This window comes from Geotrypetes seraphini, chromosome 4 (genome assembly GCF_902459505.1).
Source record: "Geotrypetes seraphini chromosome 4, aGeoSer1.1, whole genome shotgun sequence".
In the NCBI taxonomy this organism is placed as follows: Eukaryota; Metazoa; Chordata; class Amphibia; order Gymnophiona; family Dermophiidae; genus Geotrypetes; species Geotrypetes seraphini.
Window position 1 is genome coordinate 46,088,614 of NC_047087.1, and position 23,034 is coordinate 46,111,647.

At 42.3% G+C, this 23,034-nt stretch overlaps 2 protein-coding genes across 5 annotated transcripts in view; one reads left to right on the top strand and one right to left on the bottom strand.

The window, feature by feature from the left end:
- Positions 1-1,276: 1,276 nt before the first annotated feature.
- Positions 1,277-18,081, bottom strand: PLEKHF1 (pleckstrin homology and FYVE domain containing 1). 3 transcript variants are annotated; one of them, XR_004539324.1, is made up of 4 exons: positions 17,661-18,081; positions 9,217-9,391; positions 1,805-2,964; positions 1,277-1,642 (listed from the first exon to the last, which is right to left on the bottom strand). XR_004539324.1 is itself a non-coding variant. In XM_033943385.1 (3 exons), exon 3 carries the CDS (start codon positions 2,953-2,955, stop codon positions 2,128-2,130), a length of 828 nt encoding a protein of 275 aa, XP_033799276.1. In that variant the 5' UTR covers positions 2,956-2,964; positions 9,217-9,391; positions 17,661-18,081; the 3' UTR covers positions 1,277-2,127. The 3 variants fall into 3 exon arrangements, 2 of the variants coding, with proteins under 2 accessions (XP_033799276.1, XP_033799277.1); XM_033943385.1 differs by having other exon boundaries at positions 1,277-2,964; XM_033943386.1 differs by lacking the exon at positions 9,217-9,391 and having other exon boundaries at positions 1,277-2,964.
- ERV3-1 (endogenous retrovirus group 3 member 1, envelope) overlaps positions 15,518-23,034 on the top strand; it is a 71,262-nt gene continuing 63,745 nt past the window's right edge. For both annotated transcript variants that reach the window (XR_004539323.1, XM_033943383.1), the window contains exon 1: positions 15,518-15,930. The gene's annotated coding sequence lies outside the window, so the exon portion shown is untranslated. The remainder of the gene's footprint in view (positions 15,931-23,034) is intronic.

A 23,034-nucleotide genomic window follows, 5' to 3' on the forward strand; every position in this document is an offset into this window, starting at 1 on the left:
ATTTCCCAGTCCACAGTCTATACATCTAACCACCTTCAGGATATTGTCAGTTTTGCCTTCCCTCTTTGGGTCTCTGTGATTCTGGCCAGATAAGTCTATATGTTTCCATAGTTAAATCAGCACCCAGGAGCACACTTTCCCATACCCACATCTTTTACCCAAACAGTGATCTTATGCTTTCTAATATCTCTACTTCCAGTCTCAAGCATGCTTACTGTAAGTTCTGCCATCATTAGGGTTACCATATATTTTCAGAAAAAGGAGGATGGAATGAGACATCCTGATATCTCAATCCGTCCTCTTTTTTCTGGAGCCATATGGTAACTCTAGTCATAGTATTTATTTCCACCCCTTTAACAATATGTTGAAATAAAACAAAAACAAAGGAAAAAATAACTTTTTTATTGGACTAACTTAATTAGCTTTCGAAAGTAACCCCTTCTTCCTCAGATCAGAAATAAGCAAATGTTGGCAAAATCAGTACATATTCATGAAAGCATTTCAGTAATAGTTGGAGACAGAGGTGACAAAGCAGTTTGAATTTCTTTGTAGTGGGAAAGAAAGCCAAGGCCTCTGTTTAGTAGGAGAGAGATGACACGGAGAAAACAAATTTGTTCCCATCCCCGCAAACTCGGTCCCATCCCCACAAATTTGACCCCATCCCCACAAAACATCTGATCCCATTCGTACAAGCCTTGAAAAGTTTTACACTGAACTTATATTTTATTAAAGAATAAAAAGAAACAATATCCTGTACAATTGTCATTTTATAAATCAAGAGTTCTGGTTGCTGAACTAGAGGAAGAGATCTTCAGCTGGCAGGGCTTTGTTTATAAACGTTTATCAACACAGCTACAATACTACTTTATCCTAAAGCAAAAAAAAAAAGAATACACAAATTTTTTTCTACCTTTGTGTCTGGTTTTTGCTTTCTTCATCTTCTCGTCATTTTCTTCCTTCCATTCACTATCTGCCTCTTCCATATGGCATCTGCTCTATTTCTATGCCTCTCCCAGAAACTGTCTGCCTCTCCCTTCAATCTCTAACTCCCCCCCCCCCATTGGGCTGGCATCCATATTCTTCCTTCTGCTCCCCCCATAGTCTGGTATCCCTGTCTTCTTCTCTTCTATCTCTCACTCCTTCCCCCAGGTGGTTTTTTAGCATCTCTCTCCTCCTTTCCTCCCTTCAGATCTGGTATTTGTCTCCACCCCTTTCCCCAATGCTCTGGTATCTCTCTCCCCTCTCCCTTTCCATTACTTTTCTTCTCTTCCTTCTCAATTTGTTTTCCCCATCTTCACAAACACACACACAAAAAAGAATATATATACTCCTTTTTCTGTTTCTCCTCATTATAACTGAACTTGTCACATAATGTTTTTGCTTCTATGAGAAACTGTCCTCATAATTATACAAGAGTATTACATCATTCTTAATTATACACTGTCATTTTCACATATTTTTAAACATTTGATCAGATACTAAAATACCAAACTGTGGCAACTCAGCTTAGCTTGACCTAATGCCAGACTTTTCCATAAGCTGAACCCTAGAAAAGGGCTATGAATGCTATTTTTGTAAGTCCTGTGTTCTAATGAAAAAATTAACGCAGTTAGCACGCTCTAAGGCAGGGGTATCAAAGTCCCTCCTCGAAGGCCGCAATCCAGTCGGGTTTTCCCCAATGAATATGCATGAGATCTATTTGCATGAACTGCTTTCATTGTATGCTAATAGATCTCATGCATATTCATTGGGGAAATCCTAAAAACTCGACTGGATTGCGGCCCTCGAGGAGGGACTTTGACACCCCTCCTCTAAGGTGAACATGATAGCTGGTTAAGCACTTCCACACCTATTCCCTGCCCCCTCAAACAAAATTTTAGTAAAATAGTTTCTATAAGATTACTGCATGCAAAACAGGGAAATTACTGCAAGATGCTTTAGCACATTCTGTGATAAGTCTTTTTTTCCACATGCTAAACACACATTAGGAATAATGCACCTTAGTAAACAGGTACTTATGTTAGGCATTTAAAATTAACCCCTTTCAATTTTAGAGTAGCAAGACAGACTAAAAAAAAGCATGAAAAAGTCCTTGGCAGTGTTAACTGAGTGTAGTGGGGGAAGAGGTCATCGATGAAAAGCAGACCATGAGACATCAGATGAATAGAATTCATTACCCATTGGTAATTGCTCTGCTTTTTCAGAGTCATCGTCAGATTTGTCGCTGTCTTCTTCACTGGAAGGGTCATAAACCGGTCTTTCCAAATGGAATTTCTCCGATTTCTGTCTTTCTTTCTCTGCCTCTTCTTCTTTCTCTGCCAGAAGCTGCTTGTAACAGAGGCCACAGACCCTCAGTGGCTTAGTGGACAGCCTTGGCATTAGAAATCTGTGCTTGGAGCAGACCCCGCACACCACAAAGCCACACTTGCGGCAATGGTGTCTCCGAGTGAGTGTGGAGAACTTGGTCTGCGTGCAGCGCATGCAGATATCGGTGGCTCGGTCTGGTATCCAAGGGGCAGCATGATCCATGGTGGGCTGCCTCCCTGTCTTTTCCAGTAGCTGTCTGACACACTCCTCGATGTGGCCAATCCATTCCTTACGTTCTGTGAGGGAGGCTGCAGAAACCACAAAGGACTTTTTTGATGTCTTAATCATCCAGCGGTTCTTCACTTGGTTTGTGTCTGGGAGGACCTCCAAGGTGACATCCTCCAGTGGGATAATGTGCTGCGAGTTGTACTTCCTTTTGTTTATCACAATTGTCCCATAGACAAGGATGTCATTGAAAAGGAAGAAGATACGAGGTTTTGGTTTTTTCCGACATTCTTTTGTCAGAATGCCTTCCCCTACTAAAACCCTTTCGGACACAGCCAGAGGTTGTCCAGATGCGCCAAAGCAGTTTTCAACAGCAGCGATACGCTGAAGGTTGATCTCACTGTTGGCCAAATTGTCCACCATATTTGTGTTCTAAAAATAAAAGCAATAAAAGGAACAATTTTAAAAAGAGAAAAATATATATAGCAAATCAGTGGCATCAAACTATGTTGAAAATATATAAAAAGATTAAAAAGGAAATTGTACAAAATGTGTAATTAGTCAGCCCATCATCCGTTTAAATATTATAATTTTTTTATAGCTCTGTTTACTGGGTTTGTATTGGGGGTGGGGGAGAGAAATGGCAATCCAATGAATCCTGTGCCACATCCTCCCTCCCTACCCCCAATCCCAAAGAAGCATCCAAATAAGAGGGATGGTTCGAAACATGGTTCCAGATTGCACTGGATATGCCCAATGAAAATGAGCATTATCTAATTTCAGCCAGCAGATCAGTCTCCAAGAACTGTACTTCAAATATCAACTTTCAAACATAAAAATGGAATTACCGCATATACTCAAATATAAACAGAGATTTTATGGAGCAAAAAAAGGCAATCCAAAATTGCATCTTGGTTTATATTCAGGCCTGCCAATCCTCCCCCTGGTGTGTAGCATTCCTTCCATTCTCACTCATTGCTACTACCAACCAATGCCCCTCCCCAACCAGAAAAACTCCCATTTCCTTCTTCCCTCTCTCCTACTGAGCAGATGAAGCCCCCCTCCCAGGTCTATCATACAACATAAGACCACTGCTGGAAGTTGTGGCAGCCTTATTCACTATGGAGACAGCATGGGCAGAAGAGTATGGGGATCACTCCTGCCCCAGCTCACCACTAGCCACCAGAGTTGCAAGAAGGCCTGGGGAAGTGGCAGGGCTAGATTAACACTATATTGGATCTTGTGCAAACATATATTTGTGAGCTCCCTTATTTCCGATTTACTTCTTTTTTCATACTTGCCCCCTCCCTCCCACATTTCACTTCTCCAGAAGTAGCAAGCAAAATATAGAGCCTATCTGTGGGCATGGTGGCAGTACACTTCTCCCTCATTATTCGCGGGGGATACGGGCAGAGCCAACCGCGAATGACGAAAAACCGCGATTATCCGGCTCTGACCCACCCCCACCTCCCTGCCGCCTTCCCGGCCTTACCTGGTAGTCTAGAGGGCTTTCGGGGCAGGAGCGATCTTCCTACGCTCCTGCCCCGTGCAGATCGCCATGAGGAAATGGCTGCTGTGAGTTCCTGTAGTCTCTCGAGACTACGACGGGAAATCCCTACAGCCATTTCCTCATGGCGATCTGCACGGGGCAGGAGCGTAGGAAGATTGCTCCTGCCCTGAAAGCCCTCTAGACCACCAGGTAAGGCCGGGAAGGCGGCAGGGAGGTACAAAATATGTTTTTTTAAATTTTCCTCCTCCCCAGAAAAAAATCGCGATTATGTGAAATCGCGAGTGCAGAAACTGAGAATGGGGAGGGGGAAGTGTAATACTTTGTGAATGACCACATACCTGAAATGGAAAGGCTTAATGGTTAGAACTGAAGAACTACCAAGTTACCCAGTTCCAGAAGGGAGATTCTGAATTTATGCAGGTTCATTTCTCCAGGTACATTATGGGATGGGAAGTGCTGATTTCACTTGGTAGTTATCACAGACTGCAAATAGCACACTGAATTGGGAAAGAAGTTCAGCTAATGTAGGATTACCAGATTCTTCTTGTAAAAGGACAGGTGGCCTTGCCCCCGTTCTGCCCCAGCCCCGCCCCTATATAACCCTCATCTCTTTTCCCCCCGAGTCTGGGCTATGTCTGAAGGGCCTCCGAGCGTGCGAAAATGTGACACGATGACATCACACACATGTACGAATGCCGATAGCAAAGCTGGTGTGAAATCATGCCCCATCACAATTTTCCATTCATTTATTTACTCTGCTTTCTCAGATAACTGAGTCACATTCAAGCTGCGAGTTGAGCAAAAAAAACCCCAAAAAACCCACAAAGTGCTCTGACCAGCAGATGCTGCCCTGATATTTGGAGTAGAGATTCCATAAAGCCTCAGTGCAGCAAGCCGTGAGAAAGTAAGGCAATGGGAACGTTTTCCAAAATATAATTGCAAGCTCGATAAGCATGTCGGGGGAGGGAGGGGGGAGGGGGGAAACCATAGAAAAACAAACACATGTCATTCCAAGATCATGGAGTTCATATGAACAGACTTGAGCTGTTTTGTTTGTGACAGAAGAAACTGAGGCTGTCAAAATGATTGTAACAAGAAAAAAAAAAAAAGGAATGAATGTACACTAAGGGGTCCTTTTACTAAGGCGCTTAAAATTTATGTGCACTAAATGCTAACGCGTGCAGAGAAGGGGCGGGACTGCCGGCAGAGGAAGCAGCGTAGCGCAGGGCTCAGAGAAGGGGCGGGACTGCCGGCAGAGGAAGCAGCTGGGCTCACTGGCATCCGGAAACAACGGTAGGCAGCTTCTCAATGCGGGAGGGGGAGGGGAGGGAGGCTGTGGGGGTGCGAGCGGTCCTTCGGAAAGGAGAGTCGGGGCGGCGAGAGGAGAGTCAGGGCGGCGAACTGAGAGTCGGGGCGGCGAGAGGAGAGTCGGGCCGGCGAGAGGAAAGTCGGGGCGGCATGCGCGGTATACGCGTGTGCGCGCTATAGTAAAAAATTTTTACATAAATTTCTGTTCCCCGCGCGCTATACCCGTGTGCGCATTTTACACGGGTGCGCGGTATATGGGTGAAAATACGGTAATTCATCTCTGTTCTTATAGATGATGAGAACCTGGAAAGACCTTCCAACATCGGTCTAATTTTTTATTTATTTATTTCACTCTCTTGGAATAAGATTTTAATATATAAAATTGAAAGAGAGTAGAACAATTAAATAATAAAAAGTTGTAAAGACTTACATAATTGAGATATATACAATTTATATAGTAATAAGAAACAAATGTCTATTATTGTTTTTCATGTTAAAAGTGTGAAGTATATTTGTGTAGATCAATCAGTGAGACAAACTCCTGTTTTTAAGCATTCTGAACTATAGATTTTCAACAGCAGAAAGTGAGATATGTACAAGGATGGGTAGAGTTTTTCACAAGGCACAGGAAAGGCAGAAAGACTCAAACCTGTTTGGTTTGGACTCCTCCTGTCTGCCCAGTCTGAGGAAGTGACTCAGTCCCTCGTGGACCTTATTTGTGTCACTAAATATCTCTACCACTTTGCATATTCTTGGTCTTGCCCTAATGGAAACAAGAGTATGTGGCTGGAAATATTTTATGGAACTTGAAAGCACAGTTTTTAAATTGAGCAATAGTCAAGCAGTGGTATGGCAGTCTAAAAGAGAAAGGGCAAATGTTCTAAGCTGGGGTCTTAAGAGAAGCAATCCAGCCATTCAAAGCTCCAGTGATCAGGAACATGATTAAAAGTACTGAGGGCAGGATGCACGGGGCTGCAGCAACCCAGAGGAAAACACTTGGGTTGGGAGCGATCTTCATTTGCTGGGCTGTGCTCAGCACAAATAGCTTGTAAATTATATGCACACTGTTTGTGCTGAGTACCGGAGGTATTTGGCTATGCAACATTACAAGAAAAGATATCAATCGGCTATTTTAGTCTTTATATTTGTTACTATGTTCAATGTTGTTTGCATACCCCTCAATAAAATTATGTCAATATAAAAGGTTTCTTGAGAGAACCTTTTCTTTTCAAGTGGCCAAATTGAATTTATGGCTAGCCAAAACTGTGTTAGAAGCTTCTTATCTCGATTTTAGAAAACAGGTTAAAAACTCAACACAAGAAAATGTAAATATATACCTCAATGACACTATCCCTGGCACAGGGCATTCAAAATCAAAACATTAATTGCTCAAAGAATCTAGGATCTTTACAGTGCTCTCCAAGGTTGTAGGTGGGAAACAAAAGCAGGCGACACATTGGCTTATCTAGATACCTCTTCAAGTGCTTAAACTTCCAAGGAGCTGGAAGATATTACAGCACCAGACACACCAAAACTTTTCTCTGCTTTTATTAGAAAGATTAACATTCAGATATCTCTAATAAAGAAACAATTACACCACCACACCTGTACTTGGTAAGGCAAAGAGAAAAAACCCCCCACAAAGGATGACACAATATACCAGACAGGACAGTTTGCTTTCCAAGATTTATCGCTAGACAAAAAAGCTATCTCCATTAATGTTTTAACATGAACGGTAAAATGCTGTGTCAATTAGACGTGTAACTGCTCACTTACCAAGTCTGATTTTAAATTATGCTTCCACATTGCTCTCCTTCAATTCCCTGTATGCTAACAGTTGTAGACAGATTAAGGTCACAATGTACAATGACATCACCAATGACCTTGCACATGGACAGAAACCAATCAATCAATGGTAGTCAAATATGAACTAATCAAAACTAGCGAGTGAGAACTCACACGGTTCCTCTCAGACTTCCTGGGAACTGTGGGACACAAACCTATTACTTTGTAACATATTAAATAATGGCAGGTAAAAGACCTGCGAGATCCATCCAGTCTGCCCATCCAGTCACATTCGTTCTCATGGTAATGTTGAAGCAACATATAATTATTCATTTTACTTGCTAAGTCCCCCACCCCCCAAGAAAGACAAGACCTGTATTCAAGATGATTTGAATGCAATATAAAATACACAAAATTGCTCGATCCATATAGGATGGAGACTGTAGAAGTATGTCCAGCATCAGCTACACTGTCTCATAGCTGGAGTCATCGTCAAAGGTAACACCAGCCCCTCCCAATCCATCTTGCCATATAAGGGACAAAGACTGTAAAACTCCATCCAACATCGTCTTCACTTCCCTGCTGCTGGGGCTTCCGTTTAAACACCATCCTGCGCATCATAAATGAAACATATAAACATGATGGCAAATAAAGGCCAAATGGCCCATCTAGTCTGCCCATCTGCAGTAACCATTATCTCCTCCTCTCCCTATTGGCTAAGGCTCTTAACATTTGCATCTCCTCTTCCTTTAGGCTAAGGCTCTGTGCACCTGCATTGTGAGGTCATCGAGCTGCCCATCCGCAGTAACCATTATCTCTTTCTCTCTCCGAGAGATCCCACATGCCTATCCCAGACCCTTTTGAATTCAGACACAATCTCTGTCTCCGCCACCTTTTCTAGGAGACTGTTCCATGCATCTACCATCCTTTCTGTAAAATAGTATTTCCTTAGATTACTCCGGAGCCTATCACCTCTTAACTTCATCCTATGCCCTCTCATTGCAGAGTTTCCTTTCAAATTAAAGAGACTCAACTCATGCGCATTTCCATTACATAGGTATTTAAACGTCTCTATCATATCTCCCCTCTCCCGCCTTTCCTCCAAAGCATACAGATTAAGATCTTTAAGTCTGTCCCCATATGCCTTAACACGAAGACCACACACCATTTTAGTAGCCTTCCTCTGGACCGACTCCATCCTTTTTATATCTTTTTGAAGGTGCGGCCTGATAAGTTTTGTGTTGGTATTATCCTCTTTCTATTTAGGGATCATTTGTGTTTATCCCACACATTTTTTAACTCCATCACTATTTTTGCCTCCACCACCCCTATAGGGAGGGCATTCTAGGCATCCACCACCCTCTCCATGAAGAAGTATTTTCTGACATTACTTCAAAGTCTACCATTCTGTAACCTCATATTATGTTCTCTAGTTTTACCACTTTCTCTAAAATCGATGTGTTTGTAGATTAATACTCTTCAAGTATTTAAATGTTTATATCAAATCTCTTCTATCCTCTTTCGAGCCTCTTCTCATAGTCTCTCAGCGCAATTCTGATATCATTTTCATCGCCTTCCTCTGGACCACTTCAAGTCTTCTTGCATCCTTAGCAAAGTACAGCTTTCAGAACTGAACACAATATTCCAAATGGGGTCTCATCAACGATTTGTAAAGGGGCATCAACATTTCTCTTTTTCTACAGCCCTGTATCCTTATGGCTAAGTCCACCATTTTGTCACATTGTTTCGCAGGCTTGAGATCCTTATAACATTATCATACCAAGATCCCTCTCCATGCATATCAGCTTCTCATCCCCAAGCATATACAGCTCCTACAGATTTTTACTCCCCAAGTGCATCATCCTGCATGTCTTCACATTAAATTTTAACTGACAAACTATAGAACATTCTTCCAACATTTGCAAAATCTCTTCTCATGTTTTCTATTCCCTCCATTGCAAATCTTCCTGTAATCTGTAAAGAGACACACTTTTCCTTATAATCCTTCAGAAATATCACTCACAAATTTATTGAATATAAATGGGCCCCAATAACAATCCCTGAGGCACACCACTACTCACCTTTCTTTCCTCCGAGCAACTTCCATTCACCACCACTCTCCGTCATCTGTCTCTCAACCAATTTCTAATCCAGGTCACCACTTTGGGTCCCAGCTTCAGCCCACCACGGTGATAAATTTTGTCACTGTGTTATTCTCTAATTTGTATGACCCGATATGTGTCTGCATCAGGGATCCTAACACGAAAAAAACATTTAATTACCCAAATATATAAACTACATATGAGGGCGGTTTAAAGAGTTTTGAAAAAAAAAAAATTAGACAAAAACTGGATAATCACTTTAAGTGTATAGCTCTCGAAGAAGACAATGTTGAGAAATATAACCAAGTTTAAAAAAAATATATTTAACATTTTTTTTACTGAACTTTTCAAACCACTCTCGTACATATTCATTATGTGTGAACTGCTCTTTATAGGTTGCCCAGATGCATGCACAAAGTAATTAAGTTTCCCTCCCTTTTGCTAAACCGTGATAGTGGTTATTAGCACAGGGAACCGTCCTGAGTGCTCCGCGCTGCTCCCAACGCTCATAGAAATTCAGCATGACTCCCTGTGCTAATAACCACTATCACAATTTAGTAAAAAAAAAAAAAAAAGGGGGGGGTTAATGAGGTATGAAAATCAGTAATTGATGTTACTTGGCACCAGTTTGGATTTGCATACTTACCTCCCTAAAATCTTATAGCACGCAGCCCCAAAAATGTAAGGCTGTGGGAGGAACACGAGTGGATCGGGGGTATTTCCAACAGTTAGGCACATTCCTCTAGAATACTATAAAATGTCCACCCAACTGTTGTACGTTGGGCGCCAGCATTTACACCAGTTTTGCTGGCATTCAAAGTTAGGTGCAAAATCCATGCTAAGCTGGTATTCAGGGGATAATTCCTGGATTGAACTTTGTGAATGTTTCAGAGCACTAAACCTCAGTCCTAGTTCCAATGGAGCCGAGAGCCTAACAGAACAGAAGGAAGGAAGATGGATGGCTCCAAAAGTAAGAATTTAGAGGGAGAATGAGTTGAAGAGGAGAATGCGAAGAAAGCAGATGGATACTGACAACAGACCAAAGCAAAAAAGTAAAGGCGTAAAGCAGTGGCTCCCAAATCTGGTCCTGGAGGCACCCCAGCTAGTCAGGTTTTCAGGATACTGTGACAGGGAGAGTCCTGTCATGCTGGAAGAAACCCTGCAGTGCTCTAAAACTATCCCTAAACCTACCCCTAGAAGCAGGCAGGTTAGGGAAACTGCCCTGCAGAATTTATCCCCAGTGAAAGGCAACCTAAATGGGACCCGGTTATATTTGCCTAGTTCTAATGTAGGGAATGCTAAAAGCAAAGAACTACAATGACCAGCATGCACCAGGCAGGTGATAGCGAAACCCACAAAGGGATTAGCTCCTGCAATCAGCTCTGCTGGAGGCAGGGTTAATGAGCAGGGAAGCTATCCAGGCTCATTAGCAAAGCACCAGAGAACCACAGGTGTTTTGAGGGGCAATCAGCCCAAGCTAGGGAAAAGGGTGTGTTCTCTAGGCCAAGGAAGGCAGAGGCAGCCACAAGCTTACCGAATACCTGAATCCTTGGAGAGAAGCAGACCTGTGCTAGCCAGGATTCAGAGGACAGAAGCCAGCATTCCCCACAGAAAGCAAGGAGTAAACCTCAGGTCTGAAATGTCTAATCATTCTTCTGAAGGTAATGGTGAATTTGATACAGAAATGCCAGAAGAAATGCTTGTAAATGATGTTGAAATGGAACCTGAAGAGTCATGCTTGTTTGAGAGCATGATTACAGAGTAAAGTTTGGGGAAAGTAAAAATGCTGTTTCTGATAAGGTGGTGTTGCCTCACAAGACTAAGAATATCAGAAGAGTTAAGAATTATTGCCTCTGATTGAATTAAGAATACCAGAAGGCTTCTGATGTAATTAAGGGTAACAGAAGAGTTATGAATCACTGCTTCTGAATTTTCATAATCACAGGAGTACTGTAGGGAACCTGTCCAAGTAGTGCAAGCAGGTTGCAGGTTCCAGGACCTGAAACTGAAAAGTTATTTTTGTGTTTTTCCTTGAACTTTATTAGTGAATTAAGCATCGTGGGCTAACAGGCTGTTTAGTCACCAATGAGAGGTTTTTTTTTGTGTGTATGTTTTTGGAATTGCACAACAGTATAAGAGCAGAAAATAAAGTCATCTTAAAATTCACACTAAACACCTGTACTGGACCTTTTTATTTTGATGCAGACACCCCTCTATCCCTCCATGCCTCATTCAACTGCTTGGCTGAGGCTTGGATGACCCAGGTTAGGGCTCGGGCTACTCCAGTTCAGGTCTTACCCGGTCACAATACCCAAAATGATTATTCATGAGAGAGATTTGCGTGCACCGCCTCCACTGCATGCATATCTCTCTCTTGAACATTGTGGATATCCTTAAAATCTGACTGGCTAGGGTGCATCCAGGACCAGTTTGGCAACCAATGGCATAAAGGATTGCGAGATAAACACATTAGAACAAAAAACTAGGAGAACCAAATCTACAAAATTCAAAGGCGCAAGGTATGGAGTGGAAATGTCCTATAAAGACTGGTGAGTTCAACCTTTTCATAAAAGTCCTTTATTCATCCAAAAACTCAATGACTCGACATGTACATGTTTCGGCCAAAACGACCTGCTTCAGGAGTTTTACGAGTCTTGAAAATGAATTAAATAGTCCTCAAAAGTATGGACTTGTTAAGTCAACGAAATGATAGTGGACCTTCTTAGTAATTCCATATGCGAGGTAACCAATGGTCCTCAGCGTGTACAAATTATTCAAGACACCAGTACAGTAACACTTTCCCCGTTTAGTCTTTTTTTTTGTTGGTATTTAAAAAAAGTGGAGATCGGTAAACACACTTCTTCATTTCAGCTTTTGTTATATTGATTGACCTTCCTGCCATACTCTGCCTATCCTCTTCCTTCTATGACTATCTTCCAATTATGTCTTTTTTTGTGTGTTTTATTTTGTGCTTACCTTTGTTCCATTTCTTTGGCGATTATATTGTTCTCTTTATTCTCTTTCTATTGCTAGCAGCACATCCTGTTATCAAACATGCCATGCCAATATTCTTTTTTTATTGCTGTGAACAATTTTTTGCACCTCTTACGAGTCCTTACTCCTGACAATGTTTTCTTAACCATTCTCTTCTTTGATGGTAAGTTTTCCAAGTTTATTTAAAATTTCTTATGCTGCTCATCAGACTTCTGAGCAGTGTACAATAATAAAATCTCTCAACATCATACATATATAAAAATCAATGTTAAAACATAACAACAGGTGACGACAGGGGGAGTTAGTATAAAAGACAAGAAACCAAGATAAACAGGAACGAAAGGCAAAAGGGAGAACTACAAAATTTTTCAAAGAAAACAAATAAGGGTCAACCAATAGGTGTGGAAATGAGCTCTCTAGGGAGAGAAAGAGAAGATTAGCCCTTAAAAGGGTATTTATATTTCGAAAGCATCCTGAAATAGAAATGTTTTTAATTTCGTCTTAAAATGGAATAAATTGGGTGTGGCGTTCCAGAGGGATGGTGCTGTTACTGCGAAATCATTTGATCTCATAATGTTTATATATGCTAAGGATGAGATTGTAAGGAAATTTGGAGTCATTGAGTGGAGGACTTTGGATGGACAGTAAGGGATGAGAAGGCTATTAAAGAATTCTGGTTGGTTATTTAGATGGGTTTTAAATGTAAGTAGAAGGATTGTGTAACTAATTCTATGTTCTACCGGTATCCAGTGCACTTTACGCAAAAGGGGGGGGGGAACATGATCATATTTTTTTGCATTGTATGATTTTTACTGCCGTATTTTGCATTATCTGAAGGCATCTTATTTCTTTTTTTGTTATGCCCTTATAAAGGGTGTTGCAATAATCTATGCATGAGATCACTAAAGAGTGGATGAGTGTATTCAAGGAAGAAGGTTCCAGTAACTTTGCGAGAGATCTTATCATTCTCAGTCGGTGGAAACAGCGTTGAACTACATTACTAATGTGAAGATTTGCCTTGCCCTTTTTTGGACATGCAACTCAGTTAGGACTGCCTATGGTTGGTTCAATGCACCTTAACTGTTTATTCATGATTCCCCGACGTTTCCCTCCACTAGCCCAGCCATTGCAGTGATGGTCCTCAGCTGGGGAGCCCAGAGAGCAGTTTCCTCTTATCCCCTGTAACTACGATGCATGTTATAAAATTCATGACTAAGGAAAGAGGCCAGCAATATGAGAAGAAAAGGCCAAAGATGAAGTTTGGGTTCCAGGCAGAGTCTGAAAGATGGAAAGGTGAAGATTCAGTGGAAAGAAATCCTAGAGCTAGACAAGGAATGTGTGTTTGTACAGGGAGCAACAGCACCTCAGCTAGAGAATGACGAGGACAAATTTTTTCCCCCATCCCTGCGGAAACTAATTTTCCCATCCCATGAGTTCTTTTCCTGTCCCTGCCCCATTCCTGCAAGTTTCGTCCTCATCTGCACAAACCTCAAACACGTTAAAATCATAAGTGTTCGAGGCTCGTGCGGTTAAGACAGAACTTACAAGAATGGGGCAGAGACAGCGACAAAACTCACGGGGGCGGGATGGGGAAATTGAGTTCCTGCGGGGATGGGGACAAATTTGTCCCCGTGTCATTCTCTAACCTCAGCTACGGGTGTGTTCACTATGATGAAGTATCAGTGTATCCAGGAGGCAAGAGAGGATGTGAGATGTACAGGAAAAAAATAGTGACAATTTCAACTCATGATACAGCCATAGGAAGAGAGGAAGCAACACAAGAACAAGAAAATGAAAAGAAAGGGACCAGAGATGAACCCATGAAGAACACCAAAACTAACATTTACTAAATTATGCTATAGGCATTGACATAATTTATTGACAAATAGTAGGAAGGCGGGCAGAAGTTGGTTTGTTTTTCCCGTGCTGTTTCCCGGAACTTTATTCATTTTCACTTAGCTCTTTTTTCATCATGGGAGCAAAGTTGTCGAGTGTGCATATTTTGGAAAGAACACACTCTCAAAAGAGTGCACATTACAGTGGTGCCTCACACAACGAACTTAATTGGTTCCAGGAGCAAGTTTGTTATGCGAAAAGTTCGTTGTGTGAAACGCGTTTTCCCATAACAATACATGTTAAAAAAAATAATTAGTTCTGTAGCATAAAATATGCTAAGATGACATAAAAAAAGATAAAGTTTTTGTTATTATTTTTATTTAGATACATCTAAAAACATAATTGTTTTTTAAAACAACACACATTTTTTAAATTTAAAGACAGACTAAGTAGAGTCTAATTTTACAGTGAGAGAGGGCAGAGTCTCAGCGGCAAAAACTGGGACTTAACTGTTCATTTTTTAAATGCCTGCATGGTTGAAAATGTTGTCCATTTCCTTGGGCAGATCATTCTGTCTATAATACTAGTTTATACTTACAGTATTACAAAATGGTCTTAATGGATAAGCTTTTTTTTTCCTGTTTCTTTCAATATGTAAACAGAATGCCAATGGTGAGAGAGAACAAAGCTGTTATTTTTCTAGCATCGGGGAAGCGGCGAGAGTAGCTCCGCCCCCCCCAACGCATCAGCAGTAGGCGCCGGGCCCCTGCGAGCCGACGGTCCGCCACTGCACAGGGAGCCAGGCGGAGAGAGGGCAGTTAAGCGCAGTGCCTGCGCGGAAGGATGCAGCTCGGGCGACTTCGTTGTGTGAAACGAAGTTCGTTGTAGGAAGCAAGACCTGAAGTTCGTTGTGCGCAGCGTTCGCTGTGCGAGGCGTTCGTTATGCGAGGCACCACTGTATTTGATTATTTGCAAACTATGATCAGCAAATGATAAAAAGCATGAATTTTTATGGGGCTTTTTTCTGCTTGTTTTCATTTGATGCCACAGGATGTGTCTTTCTTTCACATTTATCGTATCTTTACAAATGAATGCCCATTCCAAATAAATAGGACCCAACTGTTGTAAATAATGGATATTAATCCATGTCAGAGCACAGTGATACACTGGTACCTTGTAGTAGATCCAACCCCAAAAGCTAGTGGGGAGCGAGCAGAGAAAACGGTTATTGACTAGGACCTAAGTGTGGTAATTGCTAAGACAGGAGGAGATTCAGATGACATCCAGGACAAACACACTCAAGGATCTCAGCAGACTAGTCCAGGAGAAGGAGCTTAAGAGGATGAGCCAGAAAGCTAATAATTAACTTCAAAATAGAAAAACAGAGAAGGGGAGGGGGGTTGGACTATAAAGAGGTTTGACTCAGGGCACAAGGCAGTGGATAGAGGGAGAGAAAAAGACCCTGAGAATAGTAGAACCATGTAGGAAAGGCCAGGAGGGGGAGGAAGGGGTGGTAAGGAAACGGATGAGAGGATAGTTATTTCAAAGGGTAGAAATATGGACATGGGGAGTACCTTGAAGTTGAAAGGAATGGAGGGCTGAGGAGAGAATAAGATGGAGAATGGGAGAAAAGATGGAAATCTGACAGGTAGTTGAAAAGTGAAAAAGAGGAGAAGGGTAAGAGGCTAAAAAGGAATGATTATTACATTAGAGGCAGGTGTAGAGAGGGAATAGACAGGGGAGAGGAGAAAAGACAAATGGACGGCAACAGCTTGAAGGAGAATTAGTGGACAATAGACAGGAAAGCAGAAGAGAGAAACTGGAAGCAACATGCTGGTAAAATAAAATGTCCAGACAAGAAAGGTAGGAAAAAAACATTTTATTCTGAATAAGAGCAAAAATTTAACAAATAAACTTGCAAATAAATTTTAACAAATAAACTTGCTAAATTTATGTGCAGAATTTTGAATTTTTTGTGCAGAATTCTACTAGGAGTATAGCACATTATTCCCCCCCCTCTTTTACAAAAGCGTAAAAGAGGTTTTTAGCGCCGGCCAGTGCGTTAAATGCTCTGCGCTGCTCCGACAGTCATAGTTTCTATGAGCAGCGCAGAGCATTCAAAGCACCAGCTGGTGCTAATAGCCTCTTCTGTGCTTTTGTAAAAAAAAAAAAAAAAAAAGGGGTGTATGTTTAATGCACGCAAACTGGTTAATTCATAGGAGTACTTAATACCTCTTGAATAGGAGGTACTAACCCCTAGATTCTATAAATGGTGTCAAATTTGGGTGTACAAATTTGCATGTGATCCTGAGATCCATGCACAAATAAATTAATGAACCATTAACAATCTATAATTGACGTTAACTGGTTCCAAATTGAGTTTGTGCGCAGATTTGGCTGTGTGCAGAACTGTAAAGATCCGAACCCAGAACCTTCTTGCATGCAATCCAAAAGGGGCTATGTCTATGGAAGGAGCACTGGCAGGTCTGGGGCATTCCCAAAAGTTATGCAAAGTGTTACAGAATTTTGGAGCTGTGTGTGCTCAAATTGCACACCAGGTTTCAGCTGGTATAGGACAGTGCCCAGGACAAATTTTTCCTGGCACCTACTTTTCCGTGCCATTTACCGAGTCCAGACTTAAGTGTTCCTGTGTTAATTTTTTTGTTGGCATCACGTTAATGGGAACATTAGTATACAACCTGGAAGAAAAAGAGGATATACCCTAAAATCATGCCATACAAAATAAAGGCTTTGCCCTGGGAAAGTGCCACATTAAGCCCAGATATCTAGTGCACTTTAGTAATCCAATAAGAAGACACAGTGGCATAGTAAGAGGGGTGCTGGGGGGGGGGGGCGGTCCACCTGAGTGTGGCAGCACCCCTCCTCTTCTCCACCCTGCCCACCTGCACCCCTTCCTTCCCCGTCCCTTTTTTCACTTCCCTGGCACGAGGTTGCTGCCTGCGTCGGCATCGGTGCTCTCTCTGATGTCATTTCCAGGACCTGCGCCCAGGAAGTGACGTCAAAGGGTGAGCCGAGCCGACCCGACGTGGGCAGCATGCTGCTCACGTTGGAGAAGTTAAAAAGGTAGGGGGGAAAGGGAAGGATGCGCCACCGCATGGGGTGCCACTCACCCTTACTATACCACTTTGAAGACATCACCTAAAATTTCTCCTTTGGTTATTTCAGCCCTTCTGGGTGAAGACTGAAATGTTAGGTTACCAGTGTGCAAGTTTATATCCGGCCAACTCCTCGCCAACCCGAGTTCTAGGCAGGTTACAAAGCAGCATATCGAAAACAACAAATTCAACTATGTTTACTAGTTAAATGCGAACAGAACCCCCCCCCCCCCCCCCCCCCCCCCCCCAATTTTCATTTCATACATTGTGTCCGGGAGTGTAGATGAGATAAACAAAACTTTCCAGTCACATCCCTGGTAAAGAAGTATCAGGAAACGTTCCTCGGGCACTTCTTCAACATCACACTATAATTCCCAAACGATCAGATCTCTTATTTCAATCGACTAACTTGTACAGCAGTATCTGCTTATTTTCCAGCTAAGCCCGTCTTCTTCAAACAAGACAGGGCACGCTCACCTGCGACTCCAGCTAGAAGAACATCAAAGTGAACAGGGGCGTCTCTATCGTCATCGATCATTTACTTTAGACTCCATCTCGAAACACGGAACAGCTTTTTTTTTTCCCCCACTTTGGCGGGACCGTGCAATCGATTTCCAAGTACAAAGGCCGAAGCGAAAATGCAAGTTCTTCCTACGCTTTGCAACCCGGCAGTTCAAACGAAACAACAGCCTCGAGCCACACAATCATCCCGACAGATCACGCGCCTCCTCCAGAGCCCGGACCCCAATCCCACCCCAACATTCCAATCCCGCCTACTCGCGGGAAATCCAGCCAATCGACGCACAGCAAGGGCGCGGCTAGGAGGAGGGGGTGGAGTCTCACGGCTGGATGAGAGTTCGGGTGCAAGGATCTGGCGGCAACTGGAGTAGCCGGTTCTAGCGTTTCAACTCCACCTATACTAGGCTATGGAGTCCTGTATTATATACTGATAATAATTAGGAAGGGCGCTACTTTGACTTCAGGCTTTTTTTTTTTTTTTTTCAGACCAGGTGGATCTAGTTCTAGTTTCATCCCAAGTGCGCGCTGTGTTTGCAATTATTTTCATTTTGTTGTCTTGAAGAAAAACAAGATCATAGCCATTGGAAGGCTTAAGTCTAGGCAGGACTAAATAAACTTGTCCTGAAAAGTGGAGATAATTGGTAACCTTGCAGTAACGAGGCTGGATAATCATTTTCAAAATGCCTAGGAATGGTTAAATCCACAGTGTTTGGATAGTGTTCCTAGAAGTGGCTTGTTGAAACTTGCAGTAATTAAAATTAAGACGTGTTTTTTGGGGCCAGATTAAAGAGTAGGCCCAGCGCGTGCCTCGGGCTCCAAAACATCGGGGGGGGGGGGGGGAGCTCGGTTCGGTGTATTGCTTTAGGGCCGTTTTTAGGGGGGAGCAGAGAAGCTGCCCAGGGCCCAGGCGTTAGGGAGGTGCAAACAGGGCAGCTGTTCTAGCTTCCAAGGCTCTGGAAAAACCTTGATACTATAATCTAACACCCACCACCACCACTTTTTAAAAGATGGTACCAAGAACTGGTAATCAATTAAATGTACAGATAACACTCTTTTCAGCTACAGTGGCAATTTAGGAAGTTGGTTGGCTGGGCTGAGAAATTTTCAGCACCCCCCTTGTACGTAATAAAAGAGCCACGTAAAGGACAATCAATCCATTGTGACATCACTGATGAGGATGGCTTTTATTGGTGGAATGAGCCATTATGACATCACAGTATCAACCCTAGTTACCAGAGACTGAAACTGTTCACACTACCAGGGTGTGCTGAAAAGTTCTCAGCCCCTCCAAGAAGAGAATGAGTGGATATGGATCAATCAATGATCTGAAACAGTATAAAACCATAGCATTTCATTTCTGCAGATTGGCACTTAATGAAATAAGATAAACACACTTTTCATCTACAGTGGCTAGAAAAATGCTCAGAATTTAGGAAGTTGGGTGGTTGGGCTAAGGACTTTTCAGCACACCCCCTTGTAATCTGATGGATCACTCTCAAATAATAAAATATTGATTGAATAAATCTCAAAAAGGCACCTCAAAAGGCAATTCCATATCCAACCAAACACCAAAATTCTTCTTTAATGCTCTTTCAGTTATAAATTCATGAAAAAGTGTAAAACATAGGCACTGATCTATTCATTATAATTTCAGTGTGACTCAGCTTCTGTTCTGTTGTTGTGTCCATGACATTATACACCCCCACCCCTTTTACTAAGCTGCATCTCAAGATAGATTTGCATCTCAAGGAGGCAGTGCTTGCAAATCCATCTCATACATATTCATTGTGGATATCCTGAAAACCTGACCTGGCTCCAGCTCGCGAGGACCGGAATTGCCTACCCCTGTGCTAGGATATTTCAAGTGCTATTTTATTCCACAAATTCTGGATTGGATTCTAGTCTGGTGACTGAGTTGGCCCATTGACTGGAAGAAATCCAAGATCTTTACACACAACTGCTTTTGCTTGACAGTATGGGGCATTGTCCTGGAATATATAGTTACCTGGAAAAAGTTTCTTTGCTGATGAAATCATGTGCTTTTGCAGTATCTCAGTGTATTCTTTGGCATTTACCATGCTGTTGATGATTTGTAGATATTTCAACACCACTTGCTGTTATGCAATCCAAAGCCATGATCTTCAATGGATGTGTGACAGACACATTCAAACATTCTGGCTTGTATTCTTCATCTGGAAATCACCTTACATATGTGTGTACTTGGTCTCCAAAAAGCGAGCAAGTAATTTCATTGCTGAAGTGTACCTTTTCCCAGATTTCACAAGGGCTTTTTCAGTACTTCTTTGCTCACATGACCTTACTTCTTCTATGCCTCTGTCAACAACAGTTTCTTCTTGCTTCACATCCCCTCAATTCATATTCCAGGCATCTTCTACTCACTGTAAATGAAGAAACTTAGTGGTGTACCATGTGCTTGGGTGGTGGGGGAGGTTGTCCACCCTAGGTACAAGCACTAAGGGGGTGTGCAGCCGGCATACCGGGACCTCCCACCCTTCTCTGCCTCTGCTGCTGCTACTTTCCCGAACCAGCAGCAGTAGTAGTAGTAAACTTAAATGCAGCCATCATGGGATCTTCAGGCATCTTCCCATGACTGCCAGTCCACCCCTTCTGCTGTCACTTCCTTGTTCCGGAGCAGAGCTGGCTGCGTGGGAAGGTGCATGAATGTCTTATGATGGCTGCATTTAAGTTTACTGTTGCTGCTGTTGGTTCGGGAAAGTAGCAGCAACAGTGGGGGAGGTGGGGAGTGAGGCAGGATACTGGATGGAATTGGGGTGGTGGGAGAGAGAGAAGAGAACAGGATACTGTATGGAACTGGGATGGAGAGAGAAAAGGGGCAGATGCTGGATGGAAGTGGGGTGGAGAGAGAGAGAAGGGGACAAGATACTGAATGGAATTGGGGTGGAGAGAGAGAGAGAAGGGGGCAGGATACAGGATGGAACTGAGGGAGAGAGAAAGGGGCAGATGATGAAAGTGGGGTGGAGGGTGAGAGAAAAGGGGCAAATGCTGATGGAAGTGGAAAGAGAGACTGGGGCAGTGGGGTGGAAGGAGAGAGACGGGCAGACATTGGATGCTAATGAGGAAGGGGGAGGGAGGGGAGCAGACACTGGATGGAAGTGGGGAGGGGAGAGGGGGCAGACGCTGAAAGGATGTGGGAAGGAGATAGAGGGGAGCAGACACTGAATGGAAATGGAGAGAGAGAGAAGGGGCAGAGGCTGGATGGTAGTGGAGAGGATAGAGAAAGGGGAAGATGCTGGATGGAAGGGGTAGAGAAAGAGGGCAGATGCTGGATGGACTTGGGCACCACTAAACACGATTCTCTAAAAACAGGCACCTGAAATGTAGGTGAGGGTTTTAAAGGCCTACATTTCAGGCACTTAAATTTTTGGAGAATTGCTTTTAGCGGCACCTAAGTCATGTTCCATCAATAGAAATGCTCACTTAATAATAATAATAATAATAATAATAATAATAATAATAACTTTATTTTTCTATACCGCCACAATCTTGCGACTTCTAGGCGGTTTACATTCAAGAGAGCTGGACATTCAGCGAGTTACAGTATGCAGATAGAGGAAATACAGAGTACATCAACTTTAAGAATGCAAAAATGTAAAAAAGTACAGTACGCTAATACATTTCCGAGAGGACCTGTTAGGAAAAGGTCGCGAATTACAAAAAATACATCGAAAATTACAATGTACAGTTTAAGAATTTTCAGGAGGGACATATTAGAAGACATGTTCTGAATTGTACAATACGGTTTGATTAGGATTTCAGAGGGGGGGGGGTATTTTGGGAACGAGAAAAGAAATAAGTGTTCGGTGAAAATTCTGTTTAGGTGATATATTTGTCGAATAGGGCAGTTTTTATGAGTTTTCTAAAAGCGTTGTAGGTCAGTCTAGCTTTATTAATGTATTTGTCTAGCCAGTGTTGTTGTTTGTTTGCTTGGTATGCGACGGTGCCTCTAAGCGCCATGTGATAGGCACCTATCTTTTATAGAATCAGATAAGTGCTCAATTAAATATTTTTAAGCAATTACTGAACTTATTAAGGATATTTTGCCAATTAAGTTAGGCTCCTAAGAGACACCAAACTTTAGGTGCCCTATATAGAATCAACCCCTCTATATCTAAATATAAAAGCCATGTGCAGACCTGAAGGCTATTGAAGTGGTATATATTAAGATACATTAGGTATTTTTCTGTTCCTGGAGGGCTCATAATTACAAAAATGAAAGAGTTGAAATGGGATTAGAACTAGAGTCCTTAGGTTTAAAGCCCATGCCACTAACCACTAGACCAGGGGTAGGGAACTCCAGTCCTCGAGAGCTGTACTCTAGTCGAGTTTTCAGGATTTCCTCAATGAATATGCATTGAAAGCAGTGCATTCAAATAGATCTCATGCATATTCATTGGGGAAATCCTGAAAACCCGACTGGAATACGGCTCTCGAGGACCGGAGTTCCCTACCCCTGCACTAGACTATCCCTCTCCTTTGCCTGTGTGTGTGTGTGTGGCCATTTTTCTCAAAATGATGCCCTATGCCTATGGGGTTTTTTTTTCTGTTCATAAGTTGGACATTTCATTTTGGAAAATGGCTATTCATTTTGGATGTTCTCAGCACAAAAAATGTCCACCTCACAGCCATTTTTCCTTGACATTTTTCCTGTTTGAAATTGGCTGTGAGAGAGACCTGTTTTTCTGGATGCTATGAGCAGGACATCCCGATCCTAACTTGAATATTCTTTCAAAAATGCCCCTCCATGAGTAAGTTTTTAAAAATTTCTGGAGAGTCATAGTAACAAAGTAGACGACAATGGATAAAGACCTGAACGGTCCATCCAGTCTGCCCAACAATCATATTCATTATCGGTTTGTGATTAAACCAACAATCCAACAGTGTTATTGACCAACAACATTTTACTGGCTAAGTTCAATTTTAAGATGTCCTCCTCTCCCCCAACTGAGATATACAGCATAGCTTTTGATGTTTATGATAAAAAATATTTGCTGTACCGACAGTCCAAATACAGGTCTCAGTGGTTTACCTAGACATAGAAATAAAATCCAATATAAATGTGGTATAAAACATGTATATTTGTTTCTGATCTGTCTTTATACCATTTTTGGAATACAGACAGTAGAAGTCCACCCAGCACTGGCATTGCTTCCCAACTACTGGAGTCATTGTAAAAGTCCATTCCAGTCCATCCTGATCTGTTTTGCCAAACATGGGACCGTTCCAGCAATCTGTTAGATAGGACCATGGTGGAGGGAACAGTTCTGGTATTGTGTCCGCCCTCCTTGAAGAT